The sequence below is a fragment of the Phaenicophaeus curvirostris genome, chromosome 3 (genome assembly GCF_032191515.1).
Source record: "Phaenicophaeus curvirostris isolate KB17595 chromosome 3, BPBGC_Pcur_1.0, whole genome shotgun sequence".
In the NCBI taxonomy this organism is placed as follows: Eukaryota; Metazoa; Chordata; class Aves; order Cuculiformes; family Cuculidae; genus Phaenicophaeus; species Phaenicophaeus curvirostris.
In genome coordinates, this window is record NC_091394.1 from 21,330,752 (window position 1) to 21,348,275 (window position 17,524).

The 17,524-nt window shown below is 38.3% G+C and overlaps 1 protein-coding gene across 4 annotated transcripts in view; it reads left to right on the forward strand.

Annotated features, from left to right (window-relative positions):
• The window catches only part of TRIO (trio Rho guanine nucleotide exchange factor), a 249,264-nt gene that overhangs the window by 108,161 nt on the left and 123,579 nt on the right, over nt 1-17,524 (forward strand). For all 4 annotated transcript variants that reach the window (XM_069853494.1, XM_069853496.1, XM_069853497.1 and 1 more), the window contains exons 10-11: nt 6,066-6,188; nt 12,564-12,755. In XM_069853494.1, the coding sequence (XP_069709595.1) occupies nt 6,066-6,188; nt 12,564-12,755 (315 nt within the window). The remainder of the gene's footprint in view (nt 1-6,065; nt 6,189-12,563; nt 12,756-17,524) is intronic.

Genomic DNA, 17,524 nt, shown 5'->3' on the forward strand with positions numbered 1-17,524 from the left:
CCTCTCAGTGGTGCCTACAAGTGTGCCCAGGTGGCCAAGAAGGCCAATGGCATCTTGGCTTATATCAGAAACGGCGTGGCCAGCAGGTCCAGGGAGGTTATTCTCCCTTTGTACTCAGCACTGGTGAGACCGCTCCTTGAATACTGTGTTCAGTTCTGGGCCCTCACTACAAGAAGGATATTGAGGCTCTGGAGTGAGTCCAGAGAAGAGCAACAAAGCTGGTGAGGGGGCTGGAGAACAAGTCTTACAAGGAGCGGCTGAGGGAACTGGGGTTGTTTAGCCTGGAGAAGAGGAGGCTGAGGGGAGACCTCATTGCTCTCTACAACTACCTGAAAGGAAGTTGTATAGGGGAGGGATCTGTCCTCTTCTCCCAAGTGACAGGTGACAGGACAAGGGGGAATGCCCTCAAGCTCCACCAGGGGTGGTTCAGGCTGGACATCAGAAAACAATTTTTCACCAAAGGGGTCACTGGGCACTGGCACAGGCTGCCCAGGGAGAGGCTGGAGCCACCATCTCCGAAGGTATTTAAAAGATGGGTGGATGAGGTGCTGAGGGGCATGGTTTAGTGTTTGATGGGAATGGTTGCACTCAATGGTCCAGTGGGTCTTTTCCAACCTTGTGGTTCTGTGAAGTGCTGATTGGATCCTGGAACTTTCTCTTCTTGTTTGAAGTCAATTCAAGTAGGGCCTACTTAGGCAGCCGAGGCCAAGTGACCTCCTGAGGTTATTTGCCAGATACATCATTCAAGTTTCAGGCTTGTAGGCCAGGGTGCAGGCAATTTATTTCCTGGAGGAAGGTGTTTGTTAAATGCTACAGAGAATCTTATTGTGCTGTTCCTACTCTTTGCCATTATTATCTTGGGAGTTGTAAGAAGTTTGTAGGAAATTCTTGTTTTCTTCTCTTCCCTAAGTCATGACTCTTGAAGTGGAGGTGTTAGCTCTGAGACTGCTATATTCTTTGAAGTTGGTAAATAACTCTTCATTAGACTCACTAATTGCAGAGTCACCACAAAATTCTTCAGCAAGAAACTAGATTTTCCTTCTCTGTCAGCCCTTGGAACTGGTACATTTAACATCCAATAGTCACAGGTTTGAAAATAACAAAGTAGACAGTTTTACTTATCTTTATAACTTCCAGTATCAAGAATGTGTTACCCATATCACACATGTGGATTGTGAGTATACCAGAAGTTTTCTGTATAAACAAATTGACTCAAGAATGTTAATCCATCTGGGCTTATTATTCGATACAGGCTTTACCTACTGGTTGGAGAAATTTCTTGCTGTTTGTCTCTGGTTTCTCTGTATGCTTTGCAAGGCAAATCTTGCATTAAGATACCAAGATATTCTCTTGAGAACTGGGGGATGCAGCCGTGTTCCTAATCCTTTCCCTTAATATCCAGTAGTAAGCACACATTGGAAGCTTCTGAGATGTTCCATGTGAAAGTATAGCTCTTTATGTTACTTCAACTTAACTTTGCTGATGCTGGTGTATTTTGGGCACTGCCTTGTGAATTACAAAGTGAATTGTGGTTAATGTTCCCTTTCATAATACAACTTTTCATACTTACATTTCAGTGCAGATCATGCTTGTAAGACAATGATAATTTAACATCCATACCAGACAAATTAATCTAATAGCCAAAAGCAATGCCTTAAAGATAAGGGCAAGTACATAATGTATTTCCCTGAAATAATCTCACTTCAGCAGATTGTAGCTCCCTCAGCTTCAAAAATTCATCGGAGGGGGAGGTGGGGAACCTGATCTTGAATAATGTTTATTTTTCCTTATAAAACAAAACCAAAACCACCTCATCAGGTCATCTGATTTCTCCGAGAAATATTAGCTCTTTAATTGAATGATCATTGACAATATTCAGTGCATGAAATGAGTTGGTTTTGAAATATTGGTTACATTTCTGTCCAAGACAATTCCGGTATGGTTTATGTAGAGCTCCAAAGCAACTTTGTAAAATACTTTAGTTTTTGTTTGCAGATTCTCTCAAGCTTCTTAGTCTTTGTTCAAACCTAAATAATTCAATTAAGATTATCTAGCATGATTTAGAAACTAGCATGAAAACCTTCTTTCATTATTGTCAGTAAAGTTAAATGGCTTTCGTTTTCCATGTCAGAGTAAACTAATGTGGTCTTCTTCTGCTGTTTATAGTTAAATTGTGCATAGTGGCAAACAACCAAGTGCCTTGCTAGTCAATCTGTAACTGTCCTTCAGCAGGAGTGTGTCATTTCCTCCTCTTCCCTCTGCTTGCAGAATTTTCTGCTGGATTAATGAAATAAATCGGTTAATGGAAGTGTTAAGTGAGTGATAGAGCTGAGTTGGAGGATGGAGTTGGCTGTCTTGAGCTGGTACTTCAGATTTTATTACTTACACCCTAGAAAACTGATTCTTTTTCTGGAAAAAAACCCACTTTCTTTGGGAAAGTGTTTCTAGTGGAGCTCTCCAAATCAACAAAAGAACAGTGATGCTAGCTGAATACACAAAGAATCACCTGCTAATCTCTTGGAGCATGTAGTAAGGAAATTAGTACATGAAATAGTAAAAATAGTAGATTTATAGGATTATAGCAAATCTGAAAGTTGAAATGTGAAAACCTATGTCTGTCTTAAACTGAATGGAATTCCAAGTTTGACCTGCAATAGCAGAAACGTGCCAGGAGATCTAGTTCCTGGCTAGTTTGTGTGTTAATGCCAAAAAAGAGGGTATTTATTTCAATTAAAAAAAAAGAAATCAGGTCATTGGTGTTCCACTCAATTATTGAAAATAGCCTTTCTAATGTAAAACACACTACTAAGGGTGTAATTTTATGCGTAAGAATTAATGAGTTTACTGAGGGTAAATTGTATGCTGGCTTTTCACTTAAGGAAAGGAGCTAGCTCTGGCAATTCTGGTATGAACCAATAAAGCAGTCTTGCAATAGCGTTGAGTTTTATGCTGCTACACCATGAAAGGTCAAAATTGAATGTAAATATAATGTTTCTGGTAGAGTGATACTGCTGCCACTCATATGGTGAAAGCTTTGTGGCCTGAAAAACTTTGCTGATGGCTTGCAAGCCAGAGATTAGTAAAACATACTTGTAGTAGGATTTTGTTTTGGTTTTGGTGTTTTTTTTCAAAACATGAGTTTATTAGGCCTTACTGACCGTGGGTGTCTTCTCTGTCCATTCTCGACAAATGTGCTTCTGCTTCTTCCTTGTTCTGCCTGCCTCAGAGACTTCATCTGAGCTTTTGCTGTAATAGTCACTTGTTTCAGACTTGATCGATGAAGGGTAGGCCAAAAATGCTTGTTACTTGCTCAGCATCAATGTAATACTAATTGCATAGGGTGATTCCCTTGTGGCTTTTGGAGGCAGTTCCAGTGTAAAATGGTTCTTCTCGGGAGAGAGTATTTCTGCATTTTAACTACCTGAAGATTAGAAATGCAGATTTGCATCTTCCCCTTCTGGATATTATGTCAGCACTAAATATGTGGTGAAGATCAGAAAAGAGAGCATGTGCCAAGTATGTAAAGAGGTGGGGAGTAAGGACTGGATAATAATGTGGGAAAGACTGGTGAAAGTGAACACGTGGAACTGTAAAAGATCTGATTGTTTATTTCGGCAAACTGCATATACAAAACATATTTTTCAGGCAAAGAATTTGTCAACATGAAGCTATCGTTCCATGGTAGGTTGTTCTATCATATATTCAATATTGATGCTAGAAAAATAAACATTTTTCTAGACCCTGTATTGGGCGTAAGGATGGTTCTGCTGAGACTGCCATTATAGCTTCATAAATTAATTGCATCATTAAAGCAACTTACTGTAGTGGAGGATACTACTATTCATCCTTTCAGTGAAAAGTAGTGAGCATCTTAAAGTCCTATGTATTACTGAACTTGGATTCCTTGTGCTTTCAGTATTAGTAGAAGTGTCCTTAGTGGGTTGGTATGATAGTTCCTGTAACTCTCAGCTCTCCCAGGAAGAGGAAGTAAATGCATCAGTTAAGGTTGCTGAATGGCTAATATCAGTGCCAGCTAGTGATATTGTTGTTTGGTTGAAGTAGTATGCAAAAACTTTGACTCTGCTTTTGAACGTTGTGCAATTCCCAGATAAGGAGTGCTTCCTCAGTTTGGTTAAGAATGAAGGTAAGAATGCTGAGCACTAAAAAGACTTGTATCCATACTAATTTCACTTAGAGGCAGCAATGTTTCTCTAGTTGATTGGTTTCTGTCATGATCTGTGTACTGGATTTCTGTGCCAATTCCTTCTCTTGAGAAATTACTGAGCATTATTCGGAGAAAAAAACATCCTCCCTGAGCTGCTTTCTGCTTTTCATCCCATGCTTTCTGGGACAGATTTTGCTGTTGATTTCATTTGTTAGCTTATAACTGTTAATAGTCTCCAGAGCCCAGTCTGATTCTCTCATCCAAAAATGACTCTTTTTAGCTCATTTTATAATGAGAAAAGCAGAGTAGTCTCCTGAAACTAGTCAAAAACATTGGTAATATAAACTGACAGATAACCAAGACCATGTTTGGCTCCTCACTCCACCTTCTCTGATCAATACTTCCCTTTGAAAGAAGCAAATGAAAATGTACCTTGACCTAAACTGCAATAATACTCTTTTGGCAATACTTACTAGGAAAAAACAATATTATGTAAGTTGAAGTACATGCCACAGAGATTTAGTGAAGTGTTAGTGATTTGAGATGGCTGTACTATGTGGTGTTACGGGATTGTTTGTTGTTTTGAAGATGTCCAGAAAGAGAGTTTGCAAACCAAAAGAAAGATTCTAACAGTCAAGATAAATGAAAAAATCACACCAGATGGTTTCATTTTGACTACTAAAGAAAAAAAAGTCTTTCTTTTTAGTTAGTTATGCTAAGTGGGAAATACTGTCAGTATAGGAAAAGGGGAAAGAAACCTCATCCAGTTTCAGGAATCAGAGTAATATACACTAATAGTTAAAGAGAGATGAGGTATAGGTTTCTGGTAGGTGTATTAAAACAAAATACTCAGGTTTAAGAGAAAAAGGAACACTGGAGCTACATCCTTGGTAAGTATTCTAAAATGCTACATAAATACTGTGCAAAACTGGTTAGCTGACTAAGGAAATCGGTTTTATGCAGTTAGTTGTCTTTAATTAGGAACAGCATTCTTGAACCTCTGAGTATCTTCCAAAGAATTAAATGCTGTATGCATGCTAGCTAATGAATGAATTAAGATACAGCTAAGATGTATTGGTCTGGAGACAGACCAGATGTTTTCATTCGTTCACTCATCAGAAACTTGGTATGTGTGCAGTAATCCTTTGTGTTAACTGGCAGGAGCTAATTACATGTACAATGTTTACTGTTTATAAAGCTGTCAGCCCAGTCATTGTGGTAGAAGCTTTAATGTCCTTAAAATGTCTTTTGTTCCTCACTTTTTCAGCTATAAAATTTACAATAAACAATTATATCTATCTTATGTTTTGAGGAGATGCTTCTTTAGAATTGGGGAAAAATTGTTTGTATGCTCTGAATGCAGAGATAGTCATTCATCTCACAATCTCAACTCAATTTGGTTGTATTAGTTAAAAATCTGCTACTAAATTTTTCTTCTGGATTTAATAATATATATCAGGAGAAGTTACTTCTCATCTAGCATGAAACTTCACTGTTATTCACCAGCATTGTTGGGGAATGTGCTGACTCTGTTAGTGTTACATTACAGAAAAACATCAGTTGAAGGCATAAACTGATTACAGAGAGACCCTCACAAGGGGTCCAGCCACTTGGATCAGATTACTATCAAACTGATGAATGTGTAGAAATAAGGCTGGCCTTGGCAGGCTTCGAAATAAACATATAATCTTAAATTGTACTATTTAGCTAGTTTGAGCTAGTTATTGCCTTGAGAAATGTTTATGAGATATAATTTATGTTCTCCAATGGCAATACTGTGTTTTAATAGTGTTCCTTATAAGTTGTACCTTTACAGCTTCTGTTTCTTAAATAGTTCTTTTTGTTGCAACATTCAGTACATCCACTCAGAGTTTCTGTGTATGTCTCTTCTATACTACAGGTGTTGGATTGGATTGAAAACCATGGAGAAGCTTTTCTTAGCAAACATACTGGAGTGGGAAAATCCCTGCATCGGGCTAGAGCTTTGCAGAAACGCCATGAAGACTTTGAAGAGGTTGCACAGGTAAAAACAATCACATGAAAGACTGTACATTTGTCATGGAAACTGATGAAAAAGATCGCCTCTGGCACCGAAGGGCTGGGCAGAGGGAACTTCACTGCAAAATACTCAGTTCCAAGAATAGACTATTTTGGTTTTGTTGCAAGCTTTGATTTCATTTCTCCTTTTCACTCCAGCTTTAGTACAAAAAAGACAAACTTCTGCAGTCCTGCAGAGAGTGGAAGCCTTGAAGCCCAACAAAGCTGCTATTGCTATTATTATTTGTTATTATTATTATTTTCAAAAGCATGCTTTCAAATGTTGAGTTGCAGAAGAATGAAACCTCTTCTTCTAAAGTAACTTAGTTCCATGGGATTCTAGGATTTAAATGTTTGTGCAGCCAGTGAGAGAAGATGGAGATGAATTGAAAGCCCTGCTTCCTGACTTTAAGCTTAGGGAATTCCCAAATCCCCACAACAGTCTGATGTGGAAGGCTGGGCAGGGGGAAGAAACTGTATGATCAGACCTGGCTTTGGGATTTTTTTTTTTTTAAGTACAATTGAGTTTGTATATACCCTTCTTTTCTGAATCACTGGTACCAACACTTTCCATAGGAAGGCAATAGTTTTAGCCTTAAGTGGATCTGATAATAAAACTTCAAAACACAGTTATGTGAAAGAGAGTCAAACTCAAAGAAACAGAGATACTAAGGAATACAGGGAGCTTGACATGACAGAAGTTCGTTTGAGTGTGAAGTGAATAAAACCCATGAGAAGCTGAAGGCTAGAGTCCTCCCCATTAGTAACATGCACTGTCTGTCCAGTCTTAGTCAATGGTAAGTGTAAAGTTCTCTAATATTCATCAAGAAAAATCTCATTAAAGTAGGGTTGATGCAGTGGTCCTTCAGTCAAAACAGAACACGGTATTAGAAAATTCTGCAGTGACGTGCAGGTGCTTAGCAGCAGCAACTACTATGGCAGATGCATTGGAAGTGTGTTTACAGATTGCCTATTTAATGGATGATTAAGCTTTTAATAAAATTTTTTTATACAGAGTCATAGAATCACTGAGATTGGAAAAGACCTCTAAAATCATCAAGTCCAGTTGTCAGCCCAGCACCACCATGCCTACTGAATCATGTCCCGAAGTGCTGTATGTTTTAAACACATCCAGGGATGATGACTCCACTACTTCCCTGAGTAGCCTGTTCCAATGCCAGTAAAGAATTTTTTTCTGATATCCAATCTGAACCTTCCCTTAACACAACCTGAGGCCTCTTCCTCTTGTCCTAGAGCAGTTCAGTGACTTAGGACTTGAAATAGCATCAGAAAGCTTCCTTAATATTGATTTCCTATAAAATTTTCCTTAATAATAAGTTTTTATTTTTATATACATGCATGCTCGATTTTTCCTATGCATGCATAATACTTCATTTTTAGTAAAATATGTAATATTTCCCATGTGGAAATACTTTTCTGGGTCAGATAAGCAAAAAAATCTATATGTAAGACACAATAAAACCTGAATGATCTCATACTTAATACCCTGTTATTTGCGCAAAGCAGAGAAAAATGATTGAGTAACCAAAGAGGATGAAATGTATTGAACACAGATTTGTTGTGGGATGTAAATTGTTAAAAACAGCATCTTGTTAATTCTCATCATACTTTAAAATAGAAGGTTGTAAAGCAAACACTTAGCAAAAACTTCTTAAAGCTTAATGTTACTAGAGTTTAAAATGATCTCTTTAGGGGATGGATGGAATTTCTGGTTTTGGAGGTATTGAAAACTTAGACTGGTCAAAGATCTTAAATATACTTCAGGGGACTATCTTACATTGACAGAAGGATGGACAAAATGATCTAATAAGTAATTTTTTTCATCTCTAGCTCTTGAATGCGTAGTGGCTGCCAAGAGAGGCACGCCCTTTGAGTTGTTTCTCTTACTTGCTCTAAAACTGAATGTAAGCAGGCCCCAGAAAGCATTCCTGTTGTTGGTATTGTAAGGAAGGTTATATTCAAGTGTAAGACAGCAATCTGCAGTCCTTGTGAAAGTAACTTTCAGCCGATTTATTCTCTCCCTACATTTCTGGTTTGTCCAGGTCTTTGTTCTGTTTTGGGTTTTGTTGGGTTTTGGTTTGGTTTTTTGTGTTTTGGTTTTCGTTTGTGTTCTGTTTGGTTTTTTTTAATAGGATCCTAGTCATAGTTAGGATTTTTCAGTCAGCTGTAGTTAGAAGTAGAGACGGAGCAGAATCAAGTGAACTGTCAGTGGCATGGCAATATTTTGTCAAATGAAGGGGCCAGCAGTCATGTTGAAATGTTCCTGATTGAAGGCTAACTCCTGATTTTGAGAGGACCAAAAATAATTATTTCTTCTTCCCTTTTGCTTTCTCCTTCCCTTTTGCTTTCTCCTTCATTCCTTTTGACTTGTGCATGAGGTGCGAGTTCCTCAGCAGCATTCAAATAAGCTGTATGTCAGATAGAAAAGATGCCAGTGGGCTGTGGGCTTATAAATTATTCACTTTAAAATTCGTGTGAAATGAAGGCTTGTTTCTCTTTGTTTGGCACTTTTTGTTACCACTACACAAACACTAGATAATCAAAACTCAGCCTACGAACCATCCTCCCTAAATTCTGATGTACTGACATTTGTGCTACATACATACTTCGACCACTGTTGTAAAATCGTGTTGCTCTTTTCATGTGCAGCCTGCCCCATTCACTTTGTGCTTACTGTTTTTTACTTTCCCCCACCTCCCTATGACCATCTTTGTATGCATGAAACCATTTAGTCAAAGTGACAAGACTCCAAATTTTTACGTAACTGATTCACTTACAGGCACATGGATAATCAGCCTAGAAGCACTGGATGCAGATCGATAGCGTGGTTGTACTTCCCCTTGCATTTTTGTATGAAATGCTAAGTCAGCCTCTCCTGTTTAATCTGTGATCAATATCTACATTTTGACAGTAGTCTATGCTCAGAAATCATGAAAGGTGTATGGCAGTAAGTAATTAGTGGGATATTTTTCCAGAGGTAATTTCTTTTCTCCGTGTGCAGACTGCATCTGAGTAAAGAACTCAAGTCATCTTGGTGCAAGTGACATGCAAGAAAAATTCTTCCAAACCTTTGTTTGAATACACCTGTCATTTCCCTGCTACCATTAGTTCCCACCTTCTTCAAGGTTCTAAAAAAAGGTTTTGTAATTGAGCTGAGCTAGTTCTGAACTTTACCCATGGGTGGCTGTAATCCATCAAGTAAAGGTCCGTGTCTTACAGTATGCTGCGGCCATCACCAGCTGCACAAAGAAAAGGAACTGTATGCTTAAAAATCTACCTTTACCCTACTAGTTGTCTGGGCCTATTTGATGTCTGGAAATGAAGGATGCATTGGAACCATGAATTTGACTTGCTACTTTTTGAATCCAGTTATGCCCTTGGAAGGTATTTCAGATCCTGTGGCAATGAGTTATGTTTAATTGCCCTTTAGATTAAAAGTATTTTTGCTTTTTCATTTCAAGTGTGTTGTCTGGTGCTTAAACATGATCGCATCCCTTGTACTTAATGAGTAATTGATCTTAACTTTCTCTACTTTAATGACTGTATAGCTCTATTAATTTTCCTGCATCCGTGTGTATCTCTTCCATATTTGCCCCTCTGTAGTGCAATAAACTCCATTTTGTATGAAATTCAGTCCATATCTCTACTCACTTCTGTTGCCGTATTTGTTGTTTTACTGTTGGCAGTACTCATTTCTGCACTAGTCTCTTAAACTTAACCTTTGACTTTTCTATGTGTAACTTCATATGCTGTATAAAAATACGGTGTTTGTTTTTTCTGAAAAATATGTAGGGAAGGTTTCTCAACAGGAAGACTAGGAGAGCAATGGGATGGATAAGTTGTTGGGGAAGATGCTGAACACTCCATTACAGCATTTTGGAGAAGAATGCATATTAAAGGCTCTAGTATAGTTGATTGCACCTTTGGGCACAGAGGGATGGACAAGAGGACTTCTTAAAGCTCTTTTAAGTTGATTCTTTTCAACTGGGATTTGGGGAGTGTGTACTAATGGAAAAAATCTGAGAAGATGCTAATCCATTTCAAAACTCTTACGTTTAATTTGTCACTGTGAAGAATCCTTTGGCAATTTAGGAAACTGACATAAGCAGCTTTAAAGGAGAGCTACTGCTCTTTCTGCCTTCTTTTTTCTGACTGGTGGCTGCCCCTTGGGGCCAACCTTTTCAAAATCTTCACCTTACTACTATTTTCCTTCAAGCATTATTTAGAAACAAACAGAGAGTTAGGAAAGGCAATAGATAGTACAACACGCCTATTTGTTGTGATTTTTATTCCAAGGGCAGTTATTGTCTACCAAGATATATATTCATATTATATTTCAGCTCTATTTGGAAGAGATATTTTAGCAGTTAAAGCTTGAGAATTTCAACTCCTTTTGAAGTAGCATCTAGGTTGTAATCATTTCTAAGTACAGGCAATTCACCATCTAGTTTACAGAAAGAGAGCTCTGATGTGCCTGGGCCTGTACTACGTGGAAGATACTTCAGGAATTCATGAACGATGCTTCACATGTGAGATAAAGTTTTCATTAAAATGGGGAACTTCTGTTTCAGCCATCTGTAGCTGGGTGTGGCTCTCTGGGCTGATGTAGTTGTTGTTTGAGGAGTGCCTTAAGGCTTTTCAGCCTTGACTCTTCAACATGTGTGGGTTGCGACCATGGAATTCAGAACACCAAAACACAGATCAGAGTGTGTTCTGGGCCAGCATGGCCTAAGCCAGTGATCTGGAATGCTGAATAATACTCTTCCCACTGAAAAGGGTAGCCTTATATTAGTCTCTGCAGGCTTTCCTAGGGAAACAGGAGAGGAGTTCTCTACCTTTTCACGCAATTAAAATGCTGAAGGTTAAAGAAGGGCTAAGATGCACATGGTCAAAATCAAGGAGGAGCATGGATTGAATTCCTTGCATAAATAGGTTATAGTAAATAAAGGGGGAGCTTCCGCTAAGTATGTGAAAGTTTTCTCTGAGTCATGTAGTTTGCCCTGGGCTTGCTTGGTAGTTTGTTTGAGACCCTGGAGGAGAGCTCTCGTTTCCTTCCCCTTAGCTGAGTTTTAGGGCTGGGCTTGGATTTAACATTTGTGGATATTATAATGTTAATTAGAGGTGTGATACTATATTTATAGTAAAGGGAAGTACATTTGCATAGGCTTAATTTATCTTGGCAAGCAGTGTTTTTACCTGATGTAACTGAGGTTTGGAGAAGGTAGAAGGGCAGAAGGGAAAAGAGAAGGGTGTTTGTTATTCTGTCAAAATGTGGGGTTTTTATAGTCTGGGGTTCAAACTTATCAGGAGTCCTGATATGAGGATGTAATCAAAGCTTCTTTAGCATAGACTTGGCTTGAATTAGTTTTTCTCAGAGATTAACATCCTTCTATGCTTTCTGATGAGTCCATTTTGAGAACTATTTTAAAGCATGAAAGCTCAAGATGAGGCTCAAAAAGAGCACCCAAATTATAGCAAATGTTTGGAATCATGCCTGTTTTGAATTAATGAGAAAGACACAGATGCTGGCTGCAAGGTCTACAAGTTGTTAAACATCTCTTTCTTCTGTGGACCATAGCACTCTGCACACTATAGCACACTCAGCACACCACATACCTCACTTTTTTTAATTGGTTGTTCTGCTTCATCCAAAGTCTCTTATAGAACTGCTGATCAGCGTTTATTAATCCCGTGATGTATTTGGACAATATTTCACTCAGACACTCAGCCGTAGCTGACTTCTAAATCTTCCTCTGTTGCTGCTGGTTCACAAATGATGATCCGTTTGACATGTGAATTTTGGGTACATTGCTCCTGTAAAGATGGAGAGAAATTCTCTCCCGTGCCTCATTACTTTTCACCTTCCTGCTGGATGCACAGATTTGATGTTAAGCACCTCTGCCAACAGCTAGGACTTTCTTACTTCTAATAATACACATTTTAAAAGTCTTCTGGCCATGACTCTGGTGATTTTTATAGTGTTGAAATAGGCCAGATCACAAGTAATTAGACATTTAGACTGATCTTTATTCTAGTTGAAAATATAAAATACTAATTCCAAGGAGTAATGAATAGGCTCTCAAGTCTGGAATAAAGGAGACATTTGAACAGACATAAATAAGGAGCTAAAGAATTCATTTCTTCACAGTTAAATGAAAATGTATCTAGAAATAGAAGAAAATCTTTAGTAAGATTATATTCTCCTATCTTTAAAAAAATGAACAAAGAAAAATATGTTCCAAGGGCCTTTTTGTCCTTTTGTTTTCATTAGTGGGGTGGCTTTAATCTATACTAAGTTTTCTTTCTTTTATTCCTGTGAAACCAACTTTTTTCTTCACAGAACACATACACTAATGCAGATAAGCTCCTAGAAGCAGCCGAACAGCTTGCTCAGACTGGAGAATGTGACCCAGAGGAAATTTATCAAGCTGCCCATCAGCTCGAAGACCGGATACAGGATTTTGTTAGACGTGTGGAGCAACGGAAGATCCTGCTGGACATGTCTGTGTCCTTTCACACTCATGTTAAAGAGGTAAAATTGCTGCTAAGTCATAGTCATTAAAACTAATATTATCCAATGTTACTTTAATTGTTAGAACCTTGCCATAGGAAGCCATAGGAAGTTTGTAATTCACTGCAAACTGAAGGCTGGAGTAGGGTGTTGTTTTCTTTAGGGATTTTTTAATTTATTATTTTATTATGTTCATTTGTTTTTACTTTTACAAGCAGCTTCTACCTTCTTTGCTGTGCAAGTACATACACTTGTTCGATCACAGAGAAGCGGGGAGCGTCAACTCAGAGGACTGACGCGTTAAAAGACGGCATGTTAGCTGGGAAGACACTGCACTTCTGTTGGTTGGGGTTTTTTGTTTGGCTGGGTTTGCTTAATCCAACCAGTTCTCCAGTGCAGTTGACTGAATTGTCGGACACATGGTTAGAGAATCACAGTTCAGGAGACTGAAACGCATGGCTGAAACACAGGGCTGCTTAAGGCAGCTCTCCTGCCCAGAGAGACTGTTTTCTTTTGCTGTTTTAGACATTGCATTTTCACCTTGTATACTGACAGTGTTCACAACTTAAAGAGCTAATCTGATAATGACAGTGGTTTGCCTAATGCTTGCAATTTTTACTCTTCTTCAAAGGTTGAACTGATGCACCAAGAAAAAGAAAATTTAGTCAAGCACACTTTATTTTCAACCAGATCGGTTTTCTGCTGATTCAAAACACAGATCATACGAATTTATAAGATCATGGGAGAGGGTGGAATAAGCTAGAGCAGGAATAAGGATTTCATTAAGGAATTATGGTTAAAGGTAGTGTGGTAAATTTCAACAACTGTCAATTACTTGTTGCCTGTTTAGAGCCAATGTTAAATTTTCTCATTGCTCAAACTAGGTGAAAACATGAAAGACTTCTGCACCGCAGCATGTCAGAGTGTGTGTCTCCCTTCCCTTCCCCCTACATCGAGAAATGTTCTGTTCAGTGGGGAAGTATAGTATTCAAAGCAGCTTCTTCAGCAAAACCTTGTGGAGGATAAGGGTGTGAGATTTTGTATATGAAACATCTGCTTTGCACTTGAAACAAATACACAAGGCAGTTGGTCTTTGAAGGAGGTCGGGATTGAATTACTTTTTAGCTCTAGACATGAGTACATAGCTCCCCCATCAGTTTTCTGTTAGATGCTTCCTTGCTGATACTCTCCCAGGACTCTGCTTGTTTAAACAAAACATAAATGCTGTATTGTAAGCTATTCTTAACGTGCAACTTTTTTGGTTTGCATTTCTCAGGTACATAGTGCTGTGTCCATTACTTGTTGTGAAGCTCAGGAGCAGTTTGCAGTCTCCAGTTACTGTTAGCATAGATTTTCAACGTGTTCATTGTTTTTGTAGATTTCTTCATTACCTGTTCTTCTTAGTACCAATAAGAGCAGCTGGAATGGTATTTAAATGGATACAGTTGGCTTTAGTGATGAACGATGAATACTGTAAAAGGATTTGCAAGGAAAGGACTTTAAAATAGCCTGAATACCGAAAGCAGACTAATCTGTGAGTCACTGTTCAGTAATTCTGGGAGTCTGATCCAGATGTGCTGGAATGTTGCCACTGCTCCCCTCGATAATAATGTTTTATTGAAAAAAACAAAGATATTCTGTATCCTGATTTATTTCTTTGGGAGAAATAAATTTGACTTTGGCAGAAAGGTACTGTGATGTACACATGTTGATTTTTTTGGTTTTGTCATGTGGCTGACCTCTATATCTAATAAAGCAAAGAAAATTTAAAAGAGTACTTATTTATGTAAGCAGGACTATATTTTTATGTATTTGTGTTCTACTTAAAAATATAGATGAGGGAGTGAGGCAGGTAGTTTTTTTACTGTACTGGTCCTTTGGTTAAGGTACAAAGAAATAGCAAGCTCAAAACTGACTTGCACTTTCTGTAGCCCAATCTGTTTTCAGGATCATGTTGTTTGTTATCAAACATGCATGTGGAGTGCTGAAAAGGCATCACAAAGCAGATGGAAGATCAAAATGCCCTAAAAGTGAAAGTCATCCCTGCATTGTTGGCAGGAAAATTGCATTTCTCCTGCAGGATGTGGGGACTTACTGAATAAAGTAGTGCATACCTGTAAGCATGCAATTTTTCTCTGCTATATGTTGGAGTGAAGAAATTAATGTCCATGCTTAGCTGGTAAAGAGAGGAGTTCAAGTAGCAGGATAACATGCTAGTTGTTGAAACAGAGAGATGTTTCAGTTGTTTAAAAAAAACCTCAAAACAAAACACCAACAACTTGTTTTCCCTCCAAATATTCAAGATTAATTTTGTTTCTTGTATCTTTTCTTTGTTTTCCTGGTCTACAAAATAGGCATGAAGAATAAAAACAGTGTGTGACAGTTTGGAAGGAGCCACAGAGCTCAGAAAAGCTGGTGATCTGAGTTATTGGCTGTTTTAAAGCTTGGAAATCTGGCTCTGATATCCATTCAATTCCTCGATTTTTGGAAGTAGGATGTTTTATCGTGTCTTATTCTTTTCCCCAGAAATACTTCATTTTGAATGAATGCCCCTCATCTGGATGAGAGCATTCCAATACTGCTTCAACCCTGTAGCTTTATATAACCTTTGTACTTGACAGAAGTTGCCTGCAACTTTTCCCACCTTCCTTGGGAAACATCAGGCCTGCAGTGTCTGCGCAGTACTGTTACTCTGTCCACACTTAATAAATAAGAAAAGGTTTTGCTTTCAGAAATGGCATGCTTGCCACTAAAGCAGTAGATCAGCTTGGCATATCCTGGAAATACCAGAGTTTTGCTGGACCTGTGCACAAAGCAGCTGTATATTATGTGTGTAACAGCCTATTATAATGTTCATTGGAAATACTGACAGGTTTTAATGTTTCCAGAAGTTTTATAGCTAGGTGGCTACAAGCTGGTAGAGCTTCCTGTGTCTTGCAAACATCAGAAAACAACATGAAAGTTCTCAGATGCTTCAGAGACTAACCTCAGTAGACCACATTTTTCATTGGATAAAAAAAGGATGTATTTAGGGAAGCCAGAAATATGTTGTTATGTAATGGTATCGGCATTACTTGTTTTGCTTAATAGTGATCAAAGAAAATTGGTTGGGTTTTGTATTTTTTAATATATATATTATGATTCCATGCTGTTGTGTTATTGCTAATGGTACATTTGTATGGTTGTGAATATTCATTTTTAGCTCCTATGCAAACAGTGAGGAATTTCACTCTGTAAGTCAGAGTTTTCCGTAAGTGATATACTGAAGTTAGGCCATACATTGGCAAGCTTTAGAAGTCTTCAGGACCATAAATATCCTTCTCAGAATCTGGCGTTGAAAATACTGTGTCCTGGCAGGTTTTCAGCCTGAGAATGGATAAAATGCAACTGGAATGGTTGACCACTGCAAAACAGCAAATCCTTTATGGCTTTTGTACTTTTTGACATTTAATAATATGGAGAGGGGCATGGTAAGAAAAGAATTGTGCAGATAAAAGGTATGTTTCCTAAATAAACAGTTATCATACAAGATTATGTGCAAAACAGAGGAACAAGAGTCATGGTAGTCTTTGCTGTGAAATCTGTCACCAAGTAGAGATGAACAAGATTTTGATGTGAATTTGAATTCTTCCATACGCATACATAGAGAACACACACTCTCTCTGAAAAAAGCTTCCTCAGCATCTATGAGTGGGAAGACTGAAAACCTGGCCAAGTCAGGTGTTTGTAGTAGTGCCGAAGTAGAGCAACAGATATTTTCCTAACTGGAGTGTGGGAACACAGATCAGGGCTTAATATGGAAGAGAATGATCTCTTAAGAGCCTGTTGGCTTTTTTGCATATAACCTTTTGTGTGCATTCTGACAAGTTCATTATAAAATAGCTTGGAGCGCTTTTTATGTGTACACAATATGCCTAATGGTGTTACTAGGTGTCTATTTTTTGTCTTACTCAAACTAAACTTTACACCAGAATAGGCTTAGGTTGAAACAAAGAAAAAGGAAGTGGGATTGGCTAAGATTTCAGATAGAAAACCTCACTGTTTCTGAACAAAAGTAATGAAACAGTGGTCTCTGCAAGCTGTTGAAGAAAGATGGAACTGTTTTGTACGTGCAAGTGCATGGGAAGGCCAAGGAGGCCTTGCTCTGGCCATAATGCTGCTGGTTCATCCTTACCTAACTATGAGGTGTATGTATTTGATTTGAAAAAATTTATTGATAATGGTCACACCCAGTCTCACAACTCACTGCCAGAAATATGCCCTCTTTTGAATTTTCTGTTATGGAAGGGTGTTCATCCACACAGCCTTTCGTCTGTTTCATTTCAGGGTGGTCCCTGAGGTGACCTGCTCTTCTTCTTGCCCGTCACTCTTGAGTATTTGACTCTTTTGTGCTGGTGATCTACAGCTTAAATGTCAATGTCATAAGAAAAGCTGCTCTCTCTTCTGCATGCCCGTCCCAGGCAGCAGGGCAGCTTTTGGATGCCCTCATTGAAGTGTGAAGGCTCTGTCCCTTGGGCTTTTGTGCATCTCTGATATTTTTATCATGTCATTATGGCATAGCAATACTCGGTGTGATGAGTCTGGCAAAATATATGAAGTCCAGTCCTTAGTCAGTACTTTGATATGCCATTCATCTTGAATATGAGAGTTGAGGAGGACAGTTTTCTTGTTCAGTTAAGAAATGGGATGAATGCTAATGGTTGATGTAATTTTAGGAAGGTGTGAGAAACTTGGTTTTGCTTCAAGGATGAATTTATTCCAAATAGGAAATTTATTCCATTGTAATTTTA